Source organism: Pestalotiopsis fici (assembly GCF_000516985.1).
Source record: "Pestalotiopsis fici W106-1 unplaced genomic scaffold PFICI_Scf_1, whole genome shotgun sequence".
NCBI classification, from domain to species: domain Eukaryota; kingdom Fungi; phylum Ascomycota; class Sordariomycetes; order Amphisphaeriales; family Sporocadaceae; genus Pestalotiopsis; species Pestalotiopsis fici.
In genome coordinates, this window is record NW_006917091.1 from 2034170 (window position 1) to 2047156 (window position 12987).

At 50.1% G+C, this 12987-nt stretch overlaps 3 protein-coding genes across 3 annotated transcripts; all 3 read left to right on the forward strand.

Annotated features, from left to right (window-relative positions):
* Positions 1-1428: 1428 nt before the first annotated feature.
* PFICI_00622 (uncharacterized protein) lies at positions 1429-3051 on the forward strand (the record flags this gene model as incomplete). Its single annotated transcript, XM_007829203.1, has 5 exons — positions 1429-1689; positions 1831-1856; positions 1944-1960; positions 2040-2383; positions 2449-3051. The coding sequence occupies 5 exons, from the start codon at positions 1429-1431 to the stop codon at positions 3049-3051; spliced, it is 1251 nt and encodes a 416-aa protein (XP_007827394.1).
* Positions 3052-4323: 1272 nt separating this feature from the next.
* PFICI_00623 (uncharacterized protein) lies at positions 4324-7438 on the forward strand (the record flags this gene model as incomplete). The annotated part of the gene is made up of 2 exons (XM_007829204.1): positions 4324-7034; positions 7090-7438. 2 exons carry the CDS (start codon positions 4324-4326, stop codon positions 7436-7438), a joined length of 3060 nt encoding a protein of 1019 aa, XP_007827395.1.
* Positions 7439-8437: 999 nt separating this feature from the next.
* On the forward strand, positions 8438-9118 carry PFICI_00624 (uncharacterized protein; the record flags this gene model as incomplete). Its single annotated transcript, XM_007829205.1, has 3 exons — positions 8438-8467; positions 8555-8721; positions 8950-9118. The coding sequence occupies 3 exons, from the start codon at positions 8438-8440 to the stop codon at positions 9116-9118; spliced, it is 366 nt and encodes a 121-aa protein (XP_007827396.1).
* Between the last annotated feature and the right edge of the window lie 3869 nt (positions 9119-12987).

A 12987-nucleotide genomic window follows, 5' to 3' on the forward strand; every position in this document is an offset into this window, starting at 1 on the left:
GGGGGGGGGAGTTCACCAAGCGGTTGGAGATGTACTTTGGACGAAACCAGCCAATCGCATTACTGGACATCCACTCCTCCATCAAGCCCTTCTACCAGGAGCAGCGGGCCGACGAGCTCGAGCTGTGGCCCAGGGGTCCTCGATCGAGATAGGCCCCGGCACTTGTGGGATGCCTACCTTAATGTACCTCAGGTAGGTAAAGGCGTGGAAGGTTTAGGGAACGAATGACAAGGCTTCTTTTTGGGCCGGGTCGGGTTGCCAAATAGGATTGACATGTTTGGGGGCCACCTGGCCAAAAGTGATATACGTTATGTACCTAGGTAGCCATTTTTGTTGTAAGCAAGAGGAGGCCAGGTGGTTGATCATTTTCAGAAGCTCGGCTGTAATTTATGTTCAGGCAAGAGTTGGATGGATTTGCAAATCGATTTGCCATGATGCAGATTGACTACGGTCGATCAAGGACTGAATTTATCTAGACCTAGGTTTAATGTTATTAGTCCAATGGCGGCGGAAAAAAAGCTTATTTGACCCTTAACAAGCAGCGGTGACGCTGGATCTTGAGTTCCCGATCCAATTGAAGCCCACTTGTTAGAGCGGTTGCACGTGAGTACCGGAGCTCGCTTCTATGACACGGCCAGTTCCAGTTGTCCAAAGTAGTTGACCTTTTGTTTTGTTTTTTTCTCTCCCTTCTTGGTCCAGGACAAGACGGGACTGTCTTCAAAGGGTTTGTCCTGTAACTACATCAAAAAGATGAGTTGTTGAAATTATAAACCGAAAGCATCGATAAGTTAGTAAGAACTAGGAAGTGTGTAGTGCAAATGCTTCAAGTTATGTGAATAAATACAGCCTCGAGGTACCTACAAGGCGCTATCGATGAAGAGTGCAAAAGAACAATCCCGGGCCAGCTACCAGACAAAACGACACGACGTTGTACAGCAATGCGTGCAAAAGTAAAGGCGTGTAGAAAGGCGAGAGAATTCACCGTCAATTTATCATCTTGATTGCATATTGAAATCTGAATTCTGCTCTTGTTTTTCTTGCTACAATTTGACAACGTTAAGGTAGGTAGGTACCTCTCAGCTGCTCCCCTACAGGTGCCGTACATGTAGCTCTCCCCACTACGTGCCTACCTAAAAGTGTCTGGTACTTACCTACGTACATACGTTCAACCTACCTTCTCTTTCGTCTTGCCACTTTTCTTTTCTTTTCGCCAGCGCCGACAAACACGCGACATCTTTCTCCCTCCCGTTTCGTTCAACACCACGCTGCTCGGGCCTGTCCCATTGCTCCAGTGTCCTCTGTGCATAGTACAGCCACAGCAGGTTATACTATCCCCGGCCTGTCCGGCCAGCTAGCAGTCGAGCAGCAGATTTACAAAAAGTTGCACTCTGACACGCCCACACTCGTTACGATACTCGGTCAACCTCCATGACTTCCCGATCGACGGCGAGGCGACGCCAGACCCTGCGAGAGACGCATGCCGTTCAGAAGAATGGCGACCCAGTGACCCCAAAGGTGATTAATGCTGGGCCTTCGCTCGAAAAGGCCCAGATGTACGGCATCACCGACCAGCGACCCGCCTATTCCAAACTCGTGGGCCTCGCTGGCCGCATCTTCATTGAGACGATTCCTCAGTGGCTGGCCGTTGGGGCCATGCTGAGTCTCATCTTTGGGGGTTGCTGTTCCAATGTGAGTAATTCCTGCCGTACCTTTCTTTGGTTGGTCCAGTCCAGTCACCGGGCCGTATCATCACCTACCTACTACCACCTACCTTCCTATATACATACATACCTAGGCAGTAACAAGATGGGCTGATGTGGGACTATGCAGGTATTTGCTCTCGAAGCAATTATCAAGTGAGCAAGCCTTTGCGGCCTCGACTACGCGCGAGGCTGTACCATTCACGAGCAAGAACATCAAGCTGACACTAGTCATAACCACAGGGTCGAGCCTGCTAGTGGTACGCAATATTACCTATAAGCTGTCTAAAGCATTGCTTCGTGGGGGTGACATGCGCTTATGCACGGAAAAAATCATAGGAACTCTTCTCACATTCGTCCAATTCCTCTTTGTTGCCATCACCGGCTACGTCTCTCAGTTCGACAGCTCACGCCCGCCGTTCTTCATTGCGCCAAACAAGGTCCCGATCCGCCGCTGGCTCATCAATATCGTCCTATTCTTCGGCATCAATGTGCTCAACAATCATGCCTTTAGCTACGACATATCTGTGCCCGTTCACATTATCCTCAGATCCGGCGGCAGCATTACTACCATGATTGCTGGAAGTCTGTGGGGCAAGAAGTACTCACGAATTCAAGTGGTCGCCGTACTTCTCTTGACCACTGGCGTAATCACAGCTGCCTGGTCGGATGCACAGTCCAAGGTATGACGACGGTCTTGTCCAAAATCTAGAAACCCCTGTGCAATGCTGGCTAACTTGAGCTTCAGGGCAAGCCGACAGATGAGACTAGTGAATCGTCTTCGACCTTCAGCAGAGGGCTCATTATACTATTTGTTGCGCAATCCCTCTCGGCCGTCATGGGACTCTATACTGAGGAAACGTACAAAAAGTATGGCGGCCATTGGAAGGAAAATCTATTCTACTCCCATCTGCTCTCGCTGCCTTTGTTCCTACCCTTCAGCACTTCGCTTTACCGGCAATTTATGAGACTTGCCAACAGCCCGCCGTTGACTCTGCCGGCATACGTAGAACAGCTTGCGCTGCCTGCCAATATGCCTAACTCGATCCGCGACAGTCTGAAGGAAATCCACATACCCAGCCAGGTCGTCTTCTTGGCGCTTAACGTGCTAACGCAGTACGCATGTATTCGTGGCGTCAACCTACTAGCAGCGGTCTCGTCGGCGCTGACCGTCACTATCGTGCTCAACATTCGGAAGTTGGTGAGTCTGCTACTGAGCATCTGGCTGTTCGGAAATCGCCTAGCTCCTGGAACATTGGTTGGCGCGATCGTGGTGTTCTCCGCGGGCGGCTTGTACTCCCTGGACTCCGGGCCACGATCGGGAGCACCCAGACACAAAAAGACGGGTTAATGCTACCTACCGCAGAGGTGGTAATGATTTTGCGAGCAAGCGTATGTGCAGTAGCAGGCCAGATAAGAAGACACGAGCCTCTCAGCAAGAATAGGGTCTAGGAAGCATGGAAAACACCTCGCCAATAAAAACATACATGTTGATTGCACTGTTACAGAAGTATGCTTTGTGACGTGATTCGTTGATGCAAGGTGAAGACAATGGGTGACAGAGTTACCAACTACTACTACTAGCCAGTCCTTGCAATAAGTGACGGCGTTTAAAAAAAAAAAGGAAAAAAAAAAAGAATCTCATTGAAGAAGCCTGGGAGAATGTACACACGCCACATGTTTGATATCAACCGGCCGTTGTCTGCACATCAAGACAGGCTGAGAGGGAGCGGAATGTACGTGATATACCACGTGCGTATAACGGCATTATACTCGAGCGTTCCTCGTATTTTGGGTCAAGAAGTCGAGGTGTGGAAGCTGCGAACTGCGGGCACAGTGGCCATAGACCTAAGTAGTGTCTCGTACCTCTATACTACCTATTTTACTCATGCAGATAGATACCCATCTACATTTAAGTATGCATCAATTCACTATTGCATGGGGCCCTACACACCTTTATACAAATGTGCGTAATCCTAATGCATGACTTATCGTTATAACCAGCTCTACGAGGTATATACTCCGGTAGATATCTCCATTCGAGTCTGAGAAAGGGTTCTGAAGAAAAAGGAAAAAGGTGGGGGGAAAAATGAAACCAAGAAAGAAAATAGAACAGTTGGAAAAGAAAACAGAAAAAAGAAAGGACCACGTCAGAAGACGCCCAAGGAATCCAACACGTGCTAATCAACCGGCGCTAAGCCCCGCCCTTGAGTTCGACCGCTGTTCTCTCAACTAATCCTGCAAGGGCTCGCTACATTAAGGTAGGTTGCATTGCATATATATATATTCGTATATACCTGGACCTCGAACGTCAACTAGGCCAGCTTCACCTACCTGACTGGCGAGGTCCGGCAATCCACCCGAACACCTATAACCTATTTCCTCTTCGTTCTCCCATCACTCACCTCGGCCCCGGCCGACGACAGCAACAGCATCAGCATCCTCCATTCGACGGTGAGTCATGCTCGTTGCATACACCTCGACCATGCACCTACACCCATGCACAGTAGCTTGGCAAACCGCCAGCGATTCGACGCGAAGCTGACGGTGAGTTGTACGCAGAGTAGAGCCGCGCAGCTTCTCATCATATGCAGCTCCTCTTGATTGCTTCAAGAGAATAACAATGTCGACAACGGAGCCACAGTCCGGGTCCACGTCGCCCAAAGAGCTTGCGCCCGTCGATTTGCCTTCCGAGGACGATGAGTTTGAGTCCGAGGTCGTTGGAAGTGTCGAGGACTCGGACGTCGATGAACATGCCGGTCGCCATGATATCGAGGGAGACGGCAGCGCTGAAGGCATGCTGCCTCGCGACGTTCCCAAGCGGACAGCATACTACGACCCCGTAGCCGAGCGCCAGATGACCCAGACCGACGCGAAGCTGTTCTACCAGAGAAGTCAGCACAGAGCAGACGGTAGCAACTGGGGGCAATCGCAAGCCACTGCCCCGGCCAGTCCAGTATTTTCCACCGGCTTTGCCAAACTCCATGAGACTGTTGGACCTCAGCCACACGCTGCGGCCGCTGCGCAGCAGAGCATCACCTCTCACCCTCACCCTGCAAACCTCCACCCAAGTACAAGCTCTCTGTCCTTGCCTCCATCTGCTTCAGGCTACAACAGGCTCCCAAGCTACAACAGGCTGCCCGACGTCGGTGGTCTCAGCATTAGAGATGTTCCTATGGGGCCAGAGTCAGCACCGCGCACCGCGACGCGGCCCTCGCTTGTTGGCCATAGCAGTGGTCAATCACCTGCTGCATTGCAGTCCCGTGAGGAGTCTGTAACCTTGGATGATCCCGTGCAGCCCGACATGGGCCTACCCGATGGCGCGGCTGCTGGTATTGGCAGTGGTTTCGCAGACACAGATCCCCACATCGCTGCTGAGCTAAGCTCGATCTTTGGCAATATTCAGAAATGTCTGGACATTCGTCACAAATACATACGTCTCTCGTTGCAGAGGGACGGCGACAACCCCAAGGACGATCCTGGTTGGGATATCTACCCGCCGCCTCCTGAGCCTGCATGGGTCGGGCCTTACACGGCCCAGGCAAATGCAGCGGCGAACAGTCTGAACAGCAGCGTGGTGCTCCCTTTAGGCTCCGATCAGGAACCCTCAAGTGCGGAGCCAAGCAGCGCGACCAATGAGCACCCGAGGAGGAGAACGTCCAAGAAACGCAAACCCGGTCACGATATTGGCGAGGACTTTGATATGGAGGACCTCTTGCCTCTGCCCATGGCCAGCGAATATACCTTCCGGCTTGACGAGAACAGTGTCTACCAAGTGTTCGAGAACGACGGGGCAGATCGTACCAATGCGCCAATCATTGGCGTGCCAACGCTCAAGGACTTTTACGTAGATCTGGAAACGATCCTGTCCATCTCGTCCGATGGACCAAGCAAGAGTTTTGCCTTTCGACGCTTGCAGTATCTCGAAGGGAAATTTAATCTCTACGTGCTCTTGAACGAGTATCAGGAGACTGCCGACAGCAAAAAAGTGCCCCACCGAGATTTCTACAATGTGAGAAAGGTTGATACTCACGTTCATCATTCAGCATGTATGAATCAAAAGCATCTGCTCCGTTTCATCAAGAGCAAGATGAAGAAGTGTCCTGATGAGCCAGTCTTGATTAGGGATGGCAAATTACTCACTTTGGCCGAGGTCTTTGAGAGTATCAACCTCACGGCGTATGATCTAAGCATCGACACGCTTGATATGCACGCCCACGTGGACTCGTTCCATCGATTTGACAAGTTCAACCTCAAGTACAACCCGATAGGAGAATCCCGCCTGAGGACCATCTTTCTGAAAACGGACAACCACATCAACGGCAGATACTTGGCCGAAATCACCAAAGAAGTCATAGCCGACCTCGAGTCTAGCAAGTATCAGATGGTGGAGTGGCGAATTTCCATTTACGGTAGGACCTTGGACGAATGGGACAAGCTGGCTGCTTGGGTTGTTGACAATAAGCTCTTCTCCCACAATGTTCGGTGGCTCATTCAGATCCCACGACTGTACGACGTTTATAAGGCTACAGGCATGATGGAGAGCTTCGAAGAGGTGATCAAAAACGTCTTCCAGCCCCTATTCGAAGTGACCAAAGATCCGCAGAGCCATCCCAAGCTGCACATATTCCTGCAGAGAGTCATTGGCTTTGACAGTGTGGATGATGAAAGCAAGGTTGAGCGCCGGCTCTTCAAGAAGTACCCAGTGCCCAAGGATTGGCATTCCAAGCAGAACCCTCCGTATAGTTATTGGATCTACTACCTGTTTGCCAACATGACGTCGCTCAACTTTTGGCGACGCCAACGTGGTTTCAATACCTTCCTCCTACGGCCGCACTGTGGCGAGGCCGGAGATAGCGAGCACCTTGCTGTGGCTCTACTCTGCTGTCACAGCATCAGCCACGGCCTCCTGCTAAGGAAGGTGCCGTTGCTGCAGTACCTGTTTTACCTCGAACAGATTGGTATCGCCATGTCTCCTCTCAGCAACAATGCCCTCTTCCTCGCCTACGAAAGGAACCCCTTTCATCAGTACTTCAAGCGTGGCTTGAATGTGTCTCTGTCCACCGATGATCCGCTGCAATTTGCCTTCACAAAGGAGCCTCTGATCGAGGAATATGCAGTCGCGGCGCAGATCTACAAGCTCAGCCCTGTAGACATGTGTGAGTTTGCAAAGAACTCGGTCAAGCAAAGTGGTTATGAATACTCGGTCAAACAACAATGGCTTGGAGACAATTTCCACCTCCCCGGCAAAGAGGGGAACAACATGGTCAAGACCAATGTGCCTGATCGTCGAGAGGAGTTCCGACACCATACATGGGTCGAAGAGCATCACATGTAAGGTTGCCCTTGATGAACGTCGCAAAGAGGTCGGTTGGTTAACTTGTAGTAGGATTTCAAGATACACGCAGCCAGCAGCGCCTGGGGGCTCCGGGCACCTCAAGGTCCGAGAGCAGCAAAGCACCGTTGCTGCAGTACCAGCTTCTCCAAAATCGACATCCAAACACGCATCATTTCTAGAGAGCAAGGTCAACAGTCCTGCACTCCAAGAAGTGCAAGGCCAGGTGCAATCAAGCGACCGTTCGCACACCTCTGGACACGAGCCAAGGTATTTCCCTGGCATGGTGGCGAGAGCTTCCAGACGGGGCAGTATTCGTCACGGCTCAGCGCAAGATTCTGACGATGTAGCCTCAACGCGCAATACTCTTAAGAAGAGTGGCGGGAAAGAGGAGCATTCATAGTCAGACATCCTAGGGACTGACTGCATGGCGATGGTTTGGTGTAGCGTAGAAAGTCTAGGACGTGATGGGATGAAGTAAGTCTGTAACGGGATCGGGGTCATTCAAGGCTGATCTGGGATGGACGGCTAAGGTAGGTTCGGCGCTGTGGGGGACGGGGCAGGCTTCATAAGTAGACATACATTCATGTTTGCCCTCAAGTTTCCAACTGCACTGGTGGGATATGAGAAAAAGGCAACCGTTTTCTACTACGGGCCGACGGGATAGATCCATCACGAACAAATGTAAATGGAGAATTTCTGCTATGGAATGACCTCACTTGCATATTACAAATAGAATCTATGGGGTTCTTGCAAGAGGCAGAGATTTGAAACCAAAAAAAACGAGATATTAAATGGCTGTCAAGTTATGAATGTAGGTAAATGAATGCCTTTTGATGGACTAGTTACACAGGCAGACAGGCATCTGGATACCTACTAGGGACTATGTAGGCTGGCAGGATTTGATTTGAATTGACCCATTTTAGCAGAATACATGGATGAGCATGGCACGCACGATATACTTTGACTTAGGTATTAATTTATTGTCTGTCCAGCGGTCATCAATACTTGGTGACAGCGCGAGGCTCAACTTTGGCGGCTCAGGGACCATCATGCTGGATTGGCCAAGGTAATGTAAATGTAATGTACCTACGTAACTCTGGCACCCACCCACCTACCCACCACAGTCGGCGGCGCTCTGTCTCTCTCTTTCTCTCCCCCCCCTCCCCCACATTACAGGGAGCCAGCCATTGATTACAATGTTAGGCTACGTACTACCTAAAACCTACCTTGACTACATACCTAATCCAGCGCATCAAGACCGGATACGTTGACCACCCTCAGCTCGTTCCCCATTCTCTCAATACAGAGACGTGCATGTCAAGCCAAAACGGGTTGTAAGAGACCAGTTACTTTTTCATACTCGTCCTGCCAACCCTCTGTCCTCCAGTCCTGTTCCAAAATGTCCATCTCCAACGAGGCTCTACAGAAGGTAAGGTGTAACGCATTTTTTTTGTGTGCCCCATCTCCCCTCCCGATTGATTCGACCTTGCTTCAGCTAACCAAAGGCTTCTTCTAGCTCGTTCGCGAGATTGAAACGCAGGCCATCGTGGCCCAGCAGCAGATCTCGCTGGTACGGACGCAGCAGGCGTCGAAGCAGCGCGAGCTCCGAATGGCGCAATTGACACAGACTGAAGTCTCGGCACTGCCAGCTGATACAGGTGTCTATGAAGGCGTTGGCAAGATGTGTGTTCCACCACCACCCCTCCCCTCTTTCACCCCTATTTGTTATCTCTCTCTCTCTCCCCCTCCCCCTCCCTCTCACACGCTCTCTCCCTCTCTCTAAATCCTACCCCTTCCCTTCCCTTCTTCACATGTCATCATTCCATCTCCACGTCGTTGCGGGATATGCCATCCGTATCACCGAGTTGCTGCTGGAGGAGCGACTTACTAATGTTTGCACGGCTTGAAAAGGTTCGTGGCCCTGCCCATGTCGGGCCTCCAGGGCAAGCTGGACACGCAGATCAAGGATGCACAGAAGGAGGTCGAGAATCTAGGCAAGAAACTCCAGTCTCTAGAGCTCACGCAGAAGAACAGTAAGGAGCACATTGATCGGATGCTCAGGGGAGGAATGGGCGCATGATGAAACGTAGCGGCCCATGCTCCGGTTCCCCCCCCGTCTCCAAATTCCAGCTCTCGGGTGATGCTGCGGACGGTGATGATGGATTGGCTGCGTGAGTTGGTCGGCAAGCCACGGCCTCCTTCTTTCGACGGGTTGTCAAGTTGCCCAGACCATCTTCTTGGGACGTCCGGGCTCTGCTGCTGGCTTGTGGATACTGAGAATATGTATTGGGGATCGGCATGGTATTGTTAGCTCTCGAGGCATCTGGGGTTGGTGCAGTGAGTGTGGGATTTGCTGGATATCCACGTGTTTTTGCAGTGGTAAGCGAAGGCGGCGGATGCTTGCGAGTTGCGGCCGCGTCTCTGTCTGTCCTGCCTGTCTGCCCAGTCGGGTTGTGTTTCACATGTGCATTATGATTTCTGCTCAAGACAAGACGAGCGCAGTCCCAACATACAGAAATGCACCTTTGCTACCTACCTATATACTTACTGTACTTGCTGTACCTGGGGTGCGGCTGTTGTCTCGTTGTCAGCAGTGTGTGCTTGTAGCGGAGCGAGGACCAGCACGGCGGGTCAAGTACATGGAACGAAATACAGAAAGAGGGAGAGAGCACGAAATCTGAAGACAGAAATAAAATTAAAATTGATGAATCGAGGGTGGCAAGAACCGAGAGAGGGAGAAGAACCTCGTCCATGCTGTCCGCTCAATAGGAATGACTCTTGCGTAGCTATTGAGCCGCCTTTATGGGCAAAGAAAAGTAACCTATAGGTGGTAATGGTAGCAGGAGCCCGAAACAGCTCTTGAGACGGGGAACTTTTCTGGGCCTACCTAAGTGCCAGTCCCCGAGGCTGAAGATGATGATGATATGAACTAAACGCCCCATCTTTGCAGCACGTGGTCGTCCAACATCGTGTTACCGACTAGGTATGCATGGGTCAACTCGGCCTGAATTTTGTCTTCTTCTTCTTCTTCTCATCCTCCTTCTCTCCATGCTTCTCACTCACTAAATGAATTAGAGAACAAATTCTCGTCATGTGCAGCTCTTTAACGTGTGGCAAGAATTATAACACATGATAATGATGAGGCAAAAATGTCTAGTACCTAAAATGCCTGATCACCCATTCTTGTTCATTGAACATTCCTTCCATCTGACCTCGGTTGGGATTGAAAGAATGGGAAAGAAGTAAGCACTTGTCCAAGAACTGCTTAGGTCAGATTGAAGGTTCCAAGATTATGGCGGAGAAAAAAGCAGTGAGTAATCTGTAAGTACGCTATCCAAATGCCAGCAAGCTGGAAGAAAAGGGAGGGAAAAAAAAAAACCAGGCTCTTGGTGTCGGTATGGTGGCCGGGGCTAAGACTGCGTACCTACCTAAGCACGACAGGGGGAACTGACTGGCCGGTACGACGGGTTGAACCGGTGGGAAACCGAGTAAAGCTTAAAAACAAAAGAAGGAGGCAAGGCAAAGCAAAAGGTCAGTAATGAAAATAATAAATAATAATACTATAAATGAGTCAGAATTGATAAACACGACTAGATAAATGAAAAAAAAAAAATTTTCCTTCTCCCCCAACTAGGTCAAGTAGGAGATAAAATAAATGAAAAAAACTTCCGATGATTTGGTCATCGAACCCCCCCCCACCCCCTCAAGAATAACAGGACCAGTGCCGAGATGGCCTCGATTTCGCATCCTGACCGCTGTTGTGCCTGTCTTGCCAACCAGTGAGGATTGCATCTCGGGCCTGGGCTGTTTTCTGACTTACATGGCCGTTCGTCATTCTTATGCATCTTTGGGTAGGTAAGTAAGTATGTAGGTATGCAATGTAATCCATTCTCTAGCTCCGAGATGTATGTTGGCTTATTATTTCTTTCTCACCTATACACAATAGGTAATTCGTAACTCAGTCCACTTGAATTAATACCAAGGTATATTATATGCACGTGCGTGCTCTATGTGTACTGTGTACAGTAGTAGTAGCCTTACCAAAAACCCTTACCACCCCGACTTACGTATAATACTAGCCCCTCTTTTTATGAGGGGTCTCTTTTGGTTTTCTTTTCTTTTTCTTGTTTCCCTCCCCACTTGCGACCAAAAAGTCCCTGTTACCACCTACCTGCTACATAAGACCACAGTACCTTGCCTACCTCTGCCTTGTTGCTTGGGATGAAATGGCCCCCAAATGGACCCATGTTAATAGTGTCAGGGAACGTGTAGCTACATAGCTCATTATGCAGCAGCAAGTTGTCGACTAAACCTCAATCAAACAGGATCGGAGGGTCTCTCTCTCTCTCTCTTCTCTCTCTCTTTCACACAGACACATCCACACACCCACTACAGAAAATCAAATGAAGAAAAAGAAGCATTTGTAAAAACCCAAAAGGTTCAAATCACAAGCCCAAAACAATATACGGATACGATCTTATTGCTCGAACAAAAAAGAGGCGAGACCCACGGGTTCAATGACCATTCTACATGTCTACTACTAGGTATGTATACTAATAAGTCTACCTAATCCTAGTACAAATGTTACCATGCAAGGACGGATATAGAACAGGAGGAGCCTGGGCTAGGTAGGCACTAATGTATGTAAAAGTAGACATTCACAGGGTTATTCCATTGGGATCTGGCACCATGTTTTGCTTCTATTTTCAGCCCCCAACCCAATCTGGACGTCGTCCCCTCTCTGGCCTCCCCCTCCATCAATGCCACTACCTACATGCATACTGACAATTGCCAGGAATCTACCAAGTACATACCTCCTAACCTTGCCCTGGCTGGTCCATTAAGGTATTGTTAGTTAGTTGAAGTATACCCAAAAGCAGTGTCTACTCCCCGCCCCAAGTATCTTACCTACCTAAATGCCAACCTGTCTACCGCTCATGACCTGGGGAGTCCTAGATTGCTGGCTAGTAGTATCACGGATGCCAGCGCCCATTCCAAAGTAAGTTACCACCACCCTGCTGCCCGGCTGTCTGGCTGGCTAGCTGGCTGCCCGGCTGGCTCGCTCATTGACCTCAGCTGCATGGGATCGCACTGACATGATCTTTGTCCTATTCGCCTCTGGTACGGCTGTGCTTCCACACGGCCTAATACTACTGCCACTACTACTACCACTACCTGATATACACAGCAAAGACTGCACATAACTCGATGAACCATGGTCTTTTTTGCATGTACCTACCTACGATTCGTACCTTGCCTTGACTGCCTGCTTGCCTGCCTGCCTGCCTTTATCTCTGGTCCAGCCCGTCTCTCTAGTCTTGCGCGGCTTCTCTTACTCTCAGCTCCCTGGAGGTTACAAAGACTTGAAGTGCGGGAGCAGAAACTGGGAAGACAATCCTTCCAGCCAGGGGTAGATACAGCGAATTGTCGTTTTAACTCACGCCAAATATTGCCGTGCCAGATTGTCATTCCATGGCCAACATGACAGACGAACTGACGGACGGCTAAAAGCCCACTGCGCTATTGTCCCACACACACACACACACACACACACACATACCCCTCTATCTGTCGGAGCAATGAGTACATAATGAGTGTCTTTACTTGCTGGCTGGATGACATACAAGAGCCTGGCCGGTGAAGATATATATATATGTGTGTGTGTGTGTATACATGTATAATATCCCATTGCAAGCAAGCCCCTCTTTCCCCCCTCGTTGCGCTGCGGCTGCTGTGTATCCACAGAATCGGATACAGGCGTGCGTGTAAGAGTGAGTTCAACAAGCAATCTAGAGTGGCCTGAGCGAGCGAGCGAACGAGCGCTTGAGAGCAAAGATGTAAAAGTTGTGTGAGCTTTCTCACGCCTACTGTAGCCAGCTAGCCAGATATACGTCCAATCATTCCCGTAATGTACAAGCCAGCCGATGGCCACACCCCCAGCCAGACTCT